The 14,642-nt window shown below is 40.7% G+C and overlaps 1 protein-coding gene across 5 annotated transcripts in view; it reads right to left on the minus strand.

The window, feature by feature from the left end:
* Nucleotides 1–14,579, minus strand: part of FN1 (fibronectin 1) — a 66,227-nt gene extending 51,648 nt beyond the window's left edge. For 4 of the 5 annotated variants that reach the window (XM_014529977.1, XM_014529978.1, XM_014529976.1 and 1 more), the window contains exons 1-10: nt 14,161–14,578; nt 13,080–13,208; nt 11,753–11,890; nt 10,221–10,352; nt 8,924–9,061; nt 5,785–5,943; nt 4,842–5,033; nt 3,420–3,599; nt 2,612–2,788; nt 1,407–1,559 (exon numbers count right to left, since the gene is read on the minus strand). In XM_014529977.1, coding sequence (XP_014385463.1) covers nt 1,407–1,559; nt 2,612–2,788; nt 3,420–3,599; nt 4,842–5,033; nt 5,785–5,943; nt 8,924–9,061; nt 10,221–10,352; nt 11,753–11,890; nt 13,080–13,208; nt 14,161–14,308 — 1,546 coding nt within the window. In that variant the 5' untranslated portion in view covers nt 14,309–14,578. Of the gene's footprint in view, nt 1–1,406; nt 1,560–2,611; nt 2,789–3,419; nt 3,600–4,841; nt 5,034–5,784; nt 5,944–8,923; nt 9,062–10,220; nt 10,353–11,752; nt 11,891–13,079; nt 13,209–14,160 lie in introns of all 5 variants that reach the window. The other variant, XM_014529980.1, reaches the window with a different exon arrangement.
* Nucleotides 14,580–14,642: the final 63 nt, after the last annotated feature.

Here is a 14,642-nt window from a genome sequence, read left to right on the forward strand (position 1 = left end):
GAATTTAAAAAAGCTATGCTTTTCAAAGCACACAGTTCCTTCCACTAAATTATCAAGACCACCCGTTAAAATAACTTTTTTAGTGGCAGAGAATAAACATTTTTTAAAGCTTAGTCAGTAATACAATTTCTGCACACAAAAGAAGTATCTCGTATAAACTAAAGAATGTGGTAAAAATACACTTTTTTGTGGAAAGCCCATTTTTTAACAAATACATGTCTTACTTTCAGAAAAATTCTTGCTTAGTTGATAATGCCCTTTAGATCTCTGTTTGTTATGATAAATGGGAGGAAGATTAAACAGACTTATATACAGCACCCCGTATAGTGTGATGGTGGGGGTGGGAGATATTTGGGTTTGGAAAAGAAAATGACATCTATGGCATTCATAAAGTTAAAAAAAAAAATCATACGAGCTCTGTTCCTAACTCCCTGAGAGATCCTGAGAAAATTACTTTCTCTCTTCAGGTATCAGCTCCTCCATCTGTAAAATGAGGAGCTGGTCTGTCTGCCTTCCTAAGAGGGTCCCTCTCAGCTCTGCAACATCATATGTCATTCTCATTACTCCTGGATTGTGTTACCCGTTGAACACACAAAAATGTTTTCTACAAAAAGAGAACAAGTTCAGGCCAATGTCAACACACGAGCTACATGGACTATTTATTAGCTCACAGTGCTCCCTGTATCTTACCTTTCAAGTGAAAGAAATAGAAAAACTAAAATAGTTTTTTAAAAAATATATATTTTATTGATTTTTTACAGAGAGGAAGGGAGAGGAATAGAGAGTTAGAAACATCGATGAAAGAGAAACATCGATCAGCTGCCTTCTGCACACTCCCTACTGGGGATGTGCCCGCAACCAAGGTACATGCCCTTGACCGGAATTGAACCTGGGACCCTTCAGTCCGCAGGCCGACGCTCTATCCACTGAGCCAAACCGGTTAGGGCTAAAATAGTTTTAATAAATTAATATCCTTATATTCTATACCTGGGTCTAAAGGGGAAAATCTTATCTGGGCAAAATAAATCGGCCTCTCTATGTATTTTTCTCCTTAAATCTGGATCTGATATTAGAATAGCAAAGTATTTTTTCTTTACAGAAATTACTCAAACTTTTCTAGATATGAATCCAATTGCATAACTAAATACTAAAGGGTCAAATGATCGTGCTCTAGCCTTTGAAGTTATCTTTTTGGCTCAGCCTAAGAACCTAAATCCTGGAAATGTTTCCAAATCGCTGGGCCAGCTTTTCTTAGCTGTCTAAAATGTGAAACTCATCCAGCACAGTAGACTAATGGGATGGTATTACACATCTCCTCCTTTTGGTTAAATACAACTTTTCACATCAAAGCCACACTCTCTGTACCCTTTATCGTCTCAAATGTTTTCACTCATAAGTAAGCATACCTCGGAGCTGGGAGTAGGCGACACAGGTCCATTCCCCACGGCCGTTCCCCACACATGTGCACCTCATCATGTGCCCCATGTCATGCTGTTTATCCCACTGATCTCCAACGCGGTACATGACCCCTTCGTTGGTCGTACAGATTTCTTCATGGGCTGTTTGGAAACGGATGAGAAATGTACAAGTGATAAGTGGTCACAAGTTCTTAAAAGGTATGCAGTATTATCAGTTTAATTTGGTTATCCTACGAGCTCTCACTTAGAAAGAAGTCTTGTGTGCCTCGAAGAAATCTCAGTGCTGCTCTGTGCTTGTATAGAGCCTTGAGTACCAGAGAGGAAAGCATAATGCAAAGGTGAGGCGTGTTGCAGGAAATACTTACAGGAAGGGTAAGTGGCCGTTAAACCACAATGATCCCTACACATTCACACAAAGGGTCTACATTATTCTAGAAGCCTGGATTTGACCACTACTCCATAACCTTCTAGTTCCAGTTTATTCTAACTCAAAGGGAAACTATGTGTATGAATATTGAACTGTAAGCTCCAGCATGTTTTGCTTCTAAATTCTCTTTGATTGAAATAAGAGAAATAAAAGTAAGCTGTTTTTTTCTTCTTATGTTTTGTTGCCTCATTATCAAACTTGACAATGAAATGTACAGGTTTTTTGCTTCTACAACTGGAAAATCAAATGTAATCTATGGGACCCTTGAAATTTGAAAACAAAAGCCACTGGTTCCTCTTTTTTTATTCATACAAACTAGAGCCCCACCCTACTTTTAAAAAAAGATCACTACTTGTCAGAAAACATAGAGTTTTTGTCAGTTGAGTATTTAATGAATGATAGAGCTTATGCCAGTTAAGCCAAAATCATGCGTAAATATTGTCAGGTCTGTGACTCTCAGTCAGTTACATTTGATATATTTTAAGTTACTCAGTTGTGTGCTCTACACAAAAGACAAATTTGTGCAAAATTTAAATGCACAGACATTTTAAAGAGTATTTTTTATTGTATTTATATATTTTTGGACATTAAATTGTATCAATGGAATATTAAAATTATATAAATAATTACATAATTCATATAAATGTATTATACCACATAAAGTTGTTTGCGATCTCAAAAATTAAGTGTTAATGGGTAAAGTAGTGTAAAGTGGCCACTATTCTGTCTGACTCCAAAAATAGTGTCTACAAGGGCTTCCTCTTACCAGCCATGGGGCAGAATCCAAACTTCTGGTCAGCGTCATAGTTCGATGTGGTCCCACACCATTTCATGTTGTCTCTCCTGCCCTCGGAAGTACAGTCGGTGTAGTTGTGGTTGTTGTACAGGAAGGGGAAGTGGCACAAGGCACCATTGGAATTTCCACCTCGAGTCTGAACCAAAACTGCCCAGAACAATAGACAAATAGGAAGAAAACATTACCACTGAGCTTTCCAATGGGCAGCGGGGAGTGACTACAGAAAGGTTCAGGGACAGCCAGGTCTCTGCAGCTAATTTATAAAGAGTCCATCTCCGAATAAAAGCTGCCTGATAATAGTGTTCTATGTTTCCTTCATTTTTTGAAGTGTGTTCACCTTAACGTTCAAAATAGATTTAAGTCCAATTTTCCCTCACATTTTTCCCAGCCAAAAAAATATTTCAATGATCACTTTGAATAAAACAGTGTTTCAACCAGAAGAGAAACAAAAACACTCAGTTGTCCATCCTGCGTATTCTTCAGCCCCGTGGGATTACATCCTGGTTTTAATACACCAGTATCTTTAATCACATCATAAGCCCGATGTGTCAGAAATAAATGAACTGGTGGCCCTTTCCCTTGGTGTCATTTCCCAAGGGGACTAGGGATCATGGAAGGATCCTCAACTGCCAAGTTACTCCACGTCTCTTGGGTCCAGACTGTAGAAAAGTGACGCTTCTCATGCAGCCTCAAGATTAATGGCTACATTGCTGACTAATAAAAAGAGGGCATGAGAAATGGCTCTTTCTCATCGTGTGTTTTCCCCTGGGACACTCACCAGTCTGGTCTGTACAGAAAGAATATTTCTGGTCTTGTTCATAATTGGAAGTCGTGCTGCACCAGAGATGTCCATCCTGTCGCCCTTCGTTGGTGCAGGAGTAGAAAGTCCGGCCGTTGTAGGTGAATGGTAAGACACATGGCTCCCCGTTGGAATTGCCACCGTAAGTCTGAGTGACAGCTACAAGCATAACCAAAAAGGTCTTGGTAAATAGAGCTGCATGGATCTGCCACTGGTAGCTGCTTATTTATACCTTAAACTAGAGGCCTGGTGCACGAATTCATGCACCAGAGGGGCCCCTTGGCCTGGCCTGCGAGATTGGGCTGAAACCGGCTCTCCAACATCCCCTAAGGGGTCCTGGATTACGAGACGGTCCAGGCCAGGCCGAGGGACCCCACCAGTGCATGATCATTGGCCAGCCGGGGAGGGACCGTGGGAGGGCTCCAGGACCTGTCCGGCCCATCTCACTCAGTCCCAATCGGCCGGACTCCAGCAGCAAGCTAACCTACTGGTCAGAGCGTCTGCCCCCTGGTGGTCAGTGCACGTCATAGTGAGCAGTTGAGCGGCCTTAGCATATCATTAGCATATTATGCTTTGATTGGTTGAACAGACGGCTGGACGACTGGACGCTTGGCATATTAGGCTTTTATTATATAGGATTAGAGACTGAGCTTGTGCTATAAATATAGATGATCATCTGGTGAGTTTCAGCCAAAATACAACTCCTCAGAAAGCCATGCTTGAGAAATGGCTCAAGTACAGATCACATCAAAGCCACATGTAAATCGATGAACCAGATTTTCACTGTGAATACATGCTTTTTGTGGATAGAGCAACACCTGTTTCTCTGCTGAGATCCTGTTACCACCTGTGCTGTCATGCCTTAGTTTCCCCATTTGTAAAGCTATATTAACACAGGTTAATTAAGGGTGCTGCTCAAACGATACTGGAGGGATATGCATGCCTCTGTTGGTGGCATAAGTATTAATACATGAGGTTATTCTAGGGATAACGTCAAGTGCATCAATTATAATTGCTATAGTTACTAACTACCACTTTTGTAGTCCAGAAGAGATGCATTAGATATTGTTAAAAGAAGTTTACAGAGCTCCAGAAACCTGAGATTTATAGTATGAAGTATGGATGATTCGTTATTCAGAAAGCAACCCTCTTATAACAACAAAGATAGTACAGAGCACTTAACCCTCACTACAGAAAAGAAAATACATAGATTAAAAAGACTGGAAGAAAGTGTATCAATGCCAATCCTGACTGTTATCACTAGTGGTAAGATTATAAGCTTGTCTTGTTTGCTTTATTTTTTAAGGTTTTTATTTTTTATTTTTTTGGTAAATGAATGTACTACCTTTCAAAAACTAAATCATAAGAAAGTTTTCAGTACTGTTAAAAGATAAGGCAGACCTGTCTCTTGGCAGCTGACTCCATTGCCCAGGCAAGTGCAAAGCATCTGCTTATTTCCTTGTGTCTTCAGCCACTGCATCCCTACTGAGTAAATCACACCACTGTCTGTGATACAGTGACCATATGGAGGAGGCTGGGGGTGAGGCTGAGGCTGGAAAACGGCCATTCGAACATCTGTGACGGTGCCAGATCCTAAGGACATGAGAAAGAAAAGTCACAACGTTGGACAAGAGAAAAGAACTCTTTTCTGAAGTTGAGATCTGTAGGGTCCCCTACAGATCACTCTTGAAATCCACGTTGTTTTTGGCCTAAACCTAGAAAGAAATGGCTCTCCCATTCTGCATTAGTTTTTGCATTCAGCCTATGCCAGATGGTCTCCACCTTCCAGCTGGAGCTACTGGGATTATATTTCTAAATGACAGACGTTATTTTGCCACTTAACAGAGCGGGTACCTTCAACAACTCTTTACTTATCCAGGAAGCTCATAGTCCATGCTTTCACAACCCTTCACACCTGCCTTCATCCCAGCTCACTTCTGACCACGTCCTTCAAATAGCCCAAAATATCTGGGCATTTCTCTTCCTGACCTATTTTGAGAAATCCCTGCCACTCTGCAGGAACCCTTGCCATCTATGTTGCTGTGGGCTCATCAGAGCATGCCCTGCACCACCACACAGTTCTCTAGAAGTTGCTCCTCCTTCCACATTTTGTGAATCTGTTGTGTGTTTTTCCCCCCTAAGATCCATTTTTATTTCATCTTCCTGTACATTTAAAACTGAACATTAAATAAAGTTTTAACAGCTAACAATCGGTAAATGAACTCAGCTTACCAGCCCAAACACTGCAAATCATCCTTGAATGGCATGTCAAGGGAAAGATGGATTTGCAGGAACAATTTTGGTAACACTATCCCGTTTCCACCCAGCTCGCTCTGCTCCTCACCAGTGGATGTGGTCTGCAGGGACGCGTGCCTTTCACACTTCCACTCCCCTCTGCCATTGCCTGTGCAGATGCACTGGAGCAGGTTCCCCCGATTGTCCTTCTTGCTCCAGGTATCTCCGATTCTATAGGATGTCCTAGTGTCCTGATCGTTGCATCTGTCTGTATTAGAAAGGAAGCATTCAAAGATGTGAATCAGGTCAAGCTTGCACATGCTCAACTGTAACTTTAAAAATATATACAGTAGTTTAAAACTTGATAAGTTGCCCTAGCCGGTTTAGCTCAGTGGATAGAGGACTGAAGGGTCCCAGGTTCAATTCCGGTCAAGGGCACATGCCCGGGTTTAGGGCTCAATCCTCAGTGGGGACCATGCAGGAGGCAGCTGATCAATGATTCCCTCTCATCATTGATGTTTCTATCTCCCTCTCCCTCTCCCTTCCTCTCTGAAATCAATAAAAAATATATTTAAAAAATAAAGCTTGGTAAGTTATTTTTTGATTATATGTTTCTATTTAGCTGTGGTGCCACAGGAGCAAAACTTCCAAACAATGGGATTACGTTTGTTTCAGCAGAAAGAGAGCTATGGGATTTAATCTAGTTCCATTTCTCTGTTTGCCAAAACACTTTGTCATCATCATTCATTCATTATTTTATTGTATTATCTTTAGAGTTTTCACATCGTTCTTTTGACCAAATTCATTCTCTGGCTTTTGAGATCACCCTTGTCTTTTCTTTTCAGGCTCTCCCAATAATTGCTGTAGATGACCTGCCTTTCAATAGGGGGCTTTCTTTACAAAACTAGGAGCAGTAGGGAGGCAAGTAGGTTTCAAATGGTCTTGGAAAGAAACCCCAAAGAAGCCAGAAAAAGACAGCAGCATCCCTTTCTTCATTTGTCATATAAAAAATTCAGGGGGTTACCAACTTCTCAGACTATGTTCTCCACCCACCCCCCACACACACCTATTTAAAATCACTAATAAAATGACCTCTTTTGAATTGCTTAGTGTTAACTCTACAATGGAAAAGTGAGATTACGATTGCAAAATGATGTTTTATAACTAAATTACCATCAGTCTATGTGTTCAATTATCTGTCAAATAGTTTGTTTCAATTATAATCTGGCTTTGCCCATATGCTGCAATGTGAGTATAGAGGATTTGATTTGTTTGTGTTTTTCTGCACTGGGTGAGAGAAAAATAATTGGACAGTTGATGTAAATTCACACAAATATACACCCACATTGATCTACCACCAGAACAGAGATCTGAATGAAGATATGGCTGGTGACAGCTTTTTTCCAAATCCCCAGCTGTAAGGATCACCTTCCTTTGAACCTCCATAGCACTATTTTCAGTATTCGTCTTGAAGTCTTAATATTGTGCTTTATAGAAGATGACTATCTAGGCCTCTCTCATCTCCTTGACCTACATGCTAAGTGCTCTTTGAAAGTTGAATTAATATCCAATTCATTTTTTCATCCCTGCACCCTCTTGAACAAAGTAGGGGCTTAAATTATTTCATAAAACAAATGACTTTTCTTTGAGAAACTTTACCCAACTTGCTATTAGAAGAGTTTTAAATAACAGATGAGAGTTTAAGTCAGACATCTAATTTGTCTTAAGCCAAAAACATTACCACCAAGGTCTTGGAAGTCTGATGATCATAATAAGATTTTAAATGCAAAAGATCTAATGAACCATCAAGTTTTTGGAAAAGATTTGGTCATAATCGTTATTACTTTCCATGAGAGATTTAGTTTTTGTTAGCAAAGAATTTAAATTTGGATGATGAACATTTTAAGACAGTTAAACATTTTAAGCTAGATAAATGAAATAGGTCATAATATTTAGATTTGATTTTAAAATTATTTATAACACCCATAGTTAATGGATATTTTGCTTCTATAAACTCTATAGTTGCTATTAGTTTGAAGTTTCAAAACAAAACAAAACATAACACGTTTTGAACCGCTAAGGCAGTCCATAGTTAATGGCTATTTTGCTTCTATAAACTCTATAGCTGCTATTAGTTTGAAGTTTCAAAACAAAACATAACACGTTTTGAACCGCTAAGGCAGGGGTGGGAAACCTTTTTTTCTGCCACTTGGATATTTATAACATCATTTTCAGGCCATACAAAATCATCAACTTAAGCCCTACCCTGTTTTTCCCAGTGGTTAGAGCATTGGCCTGTGGACTAAAGGGTCGTGGGTTCGATTCTGGTCAAGGACCCATGCCTTGGTTGCAGGCTCCATCCCCAGCCCTCCCCTGGTCGGGGCCTATGCAGGAGGCAACTAATCGATGTTTTCCTTTCTCTATCTCTCTCTCTCCCTCCCACTCCCTCTAAAAATCAATGGAAAAATATATCCTCAGGTGAGGATTAACAAAAAAAAATTATAAACTTGAAAATTAGCCTGCTATATTTGGTCAAACATTTAATTAACTCAACCTTAATGCCTTGGCAGGGCCAGACCAAATGATTTCTCAGGCCTAGTACAGCCCTGGGTTGACATTCCCCATCCCTGCCTTAAGGCAACAAGTAAGGTCAGGCAGCCCTAGAAGGAGCAGTAAAGCTGTCAGAGGTCAGCTTTTTTTTTTAGCACTACTAAGCTTATGTAGGATTTTGAGCAAGAGACACTGTCCTTAACCCACAATAGACACATCATTTTAACCAATGGGATAAGCATTTTTATTTCCACCAGTATTACTTATGAATAGGCCTTATTTAAATGTGAAACATAAGGAAACCTAAAACTTTAGAGCTTTGCTCCCTTCTATGTCAATAGTACTCACATGCTCAAATATGTGTTGGCATGTTATTTCAATGACTTCTTTGCTCTTAATACTTTGAAAATATCTCAGCGATAATTTAGATTAAACATTTGCAACTAATCTTCATGCCCACAACACATTTGGCTTTTATATGAATATTAAGGTTCCTAGTAGCTGATAGTCTTTAATGAACAAAGATTTTTTTTTTTAATTTAGTCTTCTTGGAAGAAGCAGAATAAATTTAGTATAGAACTTTTCTCGACATTCAAAAGTTACAAAAAAAGTTGATGTATTGCGTGTGTTCTAAGTGACATCACATTACATTTCTAAGAATCCAGAAAATCATCTTAACATGCAAATCTAAAACATACTTCTAGAGGTACAGGTGATGCGTCCACTGCCTTCTCCCAGACAAGTACAATCCACCATCATCCAGCCTTGATAGGGCTTTTCCCAGGTTTCCCCAACAACATAGGAAGTCCCAGCAGCGTGGTCAAAACATTTCTCAGCTGTAGGAAAATGTGGAGGAAAAAGAGGGGGAAAAAGCTATTTCAAATTGTGCCATCTCCCCTGTAATTTAAAGTGTATTGTGTAAGCAAAAATCCAGCCACATGTTTTAAGTAGTACTCTGTTCAAAAAGAAAACCATGCCCTGTAACTAAGCACATGGTAACCAAAGCAAAAGAAAGCTCAAGTTGGGCTGGCAGGCAGAAATTCCGTTCCCCTAATAAGTATATGGACTGTATATTTTCAGCTGGTATTATTCTTCTTCACACCAGTATTTTAAGTGAAAAGGATCTATGTATGTACCCTGTCTGTAGGACACTAAACATGCAAAATTCCAATCTAATTATGAATGACCAATTATGAATGCCTAAAAAAATGACAAGAAATCCTTTGGGCCCTGACTGGTTTGGCTCAGTGGATAGAGCGTCGGCCTGTGGACTGAAGGGTCCCAGGTTCGATTCCGGTCAAGGGCATGTACCTTGGTTGTGGGCACATCCCCAGTAGGAGGTGTGCAGAAGTTAGCTCATCAATGTTTCTAACTCTCTATCCCTCTCCCTTCCTCTCTGTAAAAAAATCAATAAAATATATTTTAAAAAAAAGAAGGCTTTTGGAATTTGGATTTCTGTAAAAAAAGAAAACACAACACAAAGGAAAATAAAAGTAACTGAATTAGAGAACAATCATGAGTAAAATTTATAGACAGAAACTTTCAAGTTTGGGATTGAGACCAAAAGAAACTCAACAATTTTTACTTTGAAAAATAAAATTTACTTAGGTGTGACAGAGCACACACAATTTTATGTTTCAGTCTAGAGTGTTCCAATAAAAATGTCAAAAGTATCATTTTTTTCTTTTAAATAACATATCTTGACCAAGGAAAACCTGAGATTAGACATTAGACAAAAGAAACTTCTTCCTAAACCTTTCAACTTTATCTTCTGCTTTTGAAACAAAATTAAGACAAGACTTATATGCAGTGGATATTTTTTTACCTGATTCTTTAAGACTATGGATTACAAAACATTCCATTATTTACAATAAAGTTCCCATTTCATTATTTTTTTTCATTGGAATTCAGATCTCTTGTTCATGTGGAGTTTGGTTCAACCCAACATCTTGACTGTGCATTCCCACCCCTCATTTGTCCCTAATAGTCACACACCTATGGGCTTGCAGGTCCATTCTCCTTTCCCGTTACCAAGACACACACACTCTAACATGTAACCACCAGTCTCATGTGGTCTCCTCCAGGTGTCACCAATCTTGTAGGACTGACCCCCTTCGTGGCAGCGGTCTGTTCAAGATAAAAAAAGAAAATTAAAGAGAGTAGGACAAAAAAAAAACATTAAAAAAGAAAAAAGAAAAAGAAGTAGTCTCATGTTCTACCCAGAGTAGGTACTTAGTATTCAGAGAACAGCTTTCCCATCAGAGACAGGGGAAAAGTTAACAGGTCTGGTGACTTGGGGTCATTCAATCAAATGTTTTGTTTAAGCACAATAGGAAACCACAGAGAAAAATGAATGGCAAAGAAAGAGGTCATAAATCCTGGTTCCCAGAGGGATCGCAGGAAATTGGGTCCTAAAGCAGAAAAGCAAGGCTGGCAGACATGACCTCCATACAGACACAGCAGGTTGAGCCTGAGACTAATTCAATGAAAAGCCATATTGGGTATAGTATTTCAGCTTTCGGGAGTGTGGAGAGTCTGTGTTTTATCCTAGGTTACACATATAATTTTGGCAGAAAGCAAATAGATGTGTGCATATCAAGTGTGAAAAGCCAGGTACTTTTCTAGGCTGTTAAACAAGCTGGCACATCTACCCACTAGATTGTAAACATTATGGACCACTGACTCTTATCATTTGCCAATACATTTGGATAAACCCTAACATTAAGTATGGGGAAAGCAGATTGGGCCTATTCACAAGGGACTGCCTTGTTCATTTGGACATAACTTTTTAAAGTGACTTAAAGGATGGATTAAAAAAAGCAAAAAAGCAAATGCTATGTTAATAGAATCCATTTATAACACAGTGAATCATACTGGAAAGACCTCCTGAACTAAACTACAATTGATGAGAGTCAACCCAGTCCCCAAAGTATCTTGGAAACACTATTAAGCTAATCATTCCACATTGTCCCTGGGAATAGAGAGATCCAATTCCTGGGTATAAACTATTGGTCACAAAGAAACCAGACTGTTTGTATGGGATGTAAGAGGTCTCTGCATTGCAAACAAGAAGAGCAGGCCACACAATGGAAGGTTCACTCTTCATGACCATCTTCCAATCATTGCAGATAATCACAAGATCAGTCTGGCTTGAAGATGCCCAGGAATGTAAAATGGGCAACTTCTCTAAGTATGTCTTACTGGAGTGGAACACAGGAGATCCACTTGGTTACACTGTGTACACAAACACACACACACACACACACACACACACGTCTTACTGGAGTGGAACCCAGGAGATCCACTTGGTTACACTGTACACACACACACACACTTAAAACCACACTGATTCTATCTGTGCTTAGCGACATCTCCCAGAAGCACAGGAATCAGTTGGGTGACAACATAACAGTACCTGGTCACCTAGAATAAATCCCAAAATTAGGACTATCCAGTCATCAATAACAGAAAGTGACAGTGACAGTAATGGAGAAATTCATATTTATGGTATTTCAGCATCATCTTACTTGCAATGGTACAGCTTATTCTTCTTCGACCAGCCCCGATGCAGGTACAGTCCCAGATCATGGAGTCTTTGGGACGCTCATAAGTGTCCCCCACCCGGTACGTGTTCCCAGTGTACTTGTCAAAGCAAGTCTCTTCAGCTGAGGGGAGAAGGAAAGTGCACATGAACCTCACATATGAAAAAGCCTTTCTATTCCACTAACCTCATCCAAAGGAGCACTCGCTTTTCCACTCTATGAGCAACACGGTACCACAAAAAGTTTTTAAAGATGGAAGTGGGAGACCTAGAATTTCCCTTAGGCTCTCATAAAGCCTTGACTTTTGATCTTTGGCAAGTTCCCTAATTTTCTGTAAATTAATTTCTATTGTAAAGGATTCTCAGGCCCTAGGAGAAAGCCATATGCAGTACTACCTTAGGACAGGCTAGATGGTGAAGGAAGGGCTGCAGATTCAGATCTCTGACTCAGAGAGTCCAACCAAGGTCCACATAAAAGCAAACAATTTGAAGAGCCCAACCCCCACCAGGAACAGTCACTTGTTAATCCTACTATTTCCACTTTAGCGTCATCTGTGCTGCTCTGTGCAAGTTGCCATAATTTGCGAGCAACATATCAATGGTCAGAAAGAATGAGAACTTTGAAGTGGTTAGTGGTTTTGTGTAAAAAAAAAAGTCACTTTACATTATAAAGCCCAAAGTGTTTTCTGACCCATAATCTTATTGTTTAAGATTTAAAATTACGTAAAAATACCACATGATCTCACTCATTCATGGATAATAAAGACCATTACAAACTTTTGAACAATAATAGATACAGAGGCAGAGCTGCCTCAAACTGATTGTCAAACTGCAGCGGGAAGGCCAGAGAGGGTTGGGGGGCAGAAGGGAGGGGAGTAAGAGATCAACCGAAGGACTTGTATGCATGCATATAAGCATAACTAATGGACATAAGACACTGGGGGGTAAGGGAGGGCAGGGGATTGTCAAGGGGGGGGGAAGGAAAAAAAAAAGATTTAAAATTACGTTCTAATAAATTAAAATTTTATAAGTGTTTTTGGAGAAAGAATACACAAATCTTTTATTTTCTCATCAAAACCTTTGGGAGAGTAAAACAGAAAGACTTGAGGAATTACTTGGGGATACATTTGTTCTTTTGTTTCAAAGGCAAAAGTAACATATAAAAAGCAAATATCAGCAGTTATTAAATGTTTTTAAATAGGAAATGATAGATCATTCTATTGAAAAACTGGTGTACGCATTTTTACTACCAGTAGGGAATTTAATCAAGCACCACTTCTCCAAGAAGTTACAAGATACTCCTCACCACTTACCTTCAGGTTTGCTCTCGCAGTTAAAGCCTCGGCTCCCTCCATAACAGGTACAAACCAAGGTATTGCCCAGGTATGTGCGTTCCCATTGTTGGTTTATCTGATAGTGATTCCCATTATCAAAACAACCAGCTGTAAATGAAGAAAAAAGTTGTTACATTTGCATCCCCCCTTTTTCCAGATTAGGGAATTTTTTTGCACAATTAAATTGATAAGCCTAAGCAACAAACATAGAAAAATAAGTTAATCTCAGAGCTCGTGGAGAATGAAAAGCAATATTGCACTAAAATGTAGAGGTAGAAACTAGCTATCTAAAGATTCAACCACAGTTTGTACACGTAGATATTTAGGTATTCCTTCCCCCCACCCCCCTTTCTTTTAACTTAGCTAAATGGTATACAATGATGTCATTTCCATCTGGCCAGGGGTCGACATCAAGGAAGAATAAACATTTTAAAACGCAGATAACTACAACTGCATTTTAAAATATGCAAGGAACTTCCATGATCTTCTTGGGTAGTAAGTCAAGAGGCCAGTTTTAAGCAGTTTCCCGTAGCCGAGGCCAAAGGAGGGTGTGTCTTTGAAAAACTGGAGTAGGAATTCTGATCTCTGTTCTTGGAATAGTGTCCTGAGGGGCCCCTAGGCAATGCAAACTAAATTACCTCACATTCAGATTTAGTGAGGAACACAGCTATGTAGCTACCTTCTTCCCACCCATGTTGAACATATTTAACCAGTTATTTAGTAACGCAGAAAACAAGAAAGACCACACTAAGCCCAAAAGAACCTGTAAAGGCTTCCATTATTTTTCTCTTTAAAGGTAAGTTTTGATGCATTCACAGGAAAACGACCTGAACGTGTAGAGCTGATAAGAGCACAGGAGCCCCTGTCCTCCTTGCTAATGTATTATCCTAGGCCCGCAGACCCCGCCTGCTCAAACCGATGCCTCCTGCGTCCACAGTGGTTTCCCATTAAGGCGAGCACACTCTCCATGCGCGCGCGCGCAAAACTTCATCCCCAACTTTAGTTGGTTTTATGGTCCCATCCCTGCGCCAGCCGGTTTCAGCCCGCAGTCCATACTCACGCTTGTTTTGGCTGACAGCCACCGGGGACGGGGGCAGCATCATTTGCTGAGCCTGCCTCTTGCCCCTCCAGGTTCCGGCGGAGGGCACCGCCATCCCCAGGGACACGGCGGCCAGAAGCAGCAGCCCGGGTCCCGGACCCCTGAGCATCTTGAGACGGTGCGGGGAGAGGCCCTCTCCACGAGGCAATTGCCACCGAGTTCAGTTCTCTTAGAAACCTACAGGGGGGATCCCTTCCAGGGCCCCCAGGGGGGTGATGCCTTAAGGCAGGTAAGGGTCAGAGGATGGGGAAGGGGACGGGTAGAGGGACAGAGGGGAAGGAAAGGATGGAGAGAACTTGTGGCTGCGGGTCCCGACTCGCGCTTGGGGCTCCCTCTCCTCCCCTGGTACGGAGCTGCCGGCGCGAGCGGCCGAGTCTGGACGGCCGGGGGTTTATATGGGACCGTCCCCTCCCGCCCCCCGCGAGGCCCCGGGCCTCGGGGAG

This window comes from Myotis brandtii, unplaced genomic scaffold (assembly GCF_000412655.1).
Source record: "Myotis brandtii unplaced genomic scaffold, ASM41265v1 scaffold702, whole genome shotgun sequence".
NCBI lineage: Eukaryota > Metazoa > Chordata > Mammalia > Chiroptera > Vespertilionidae > Myotis > Myotis brandtii.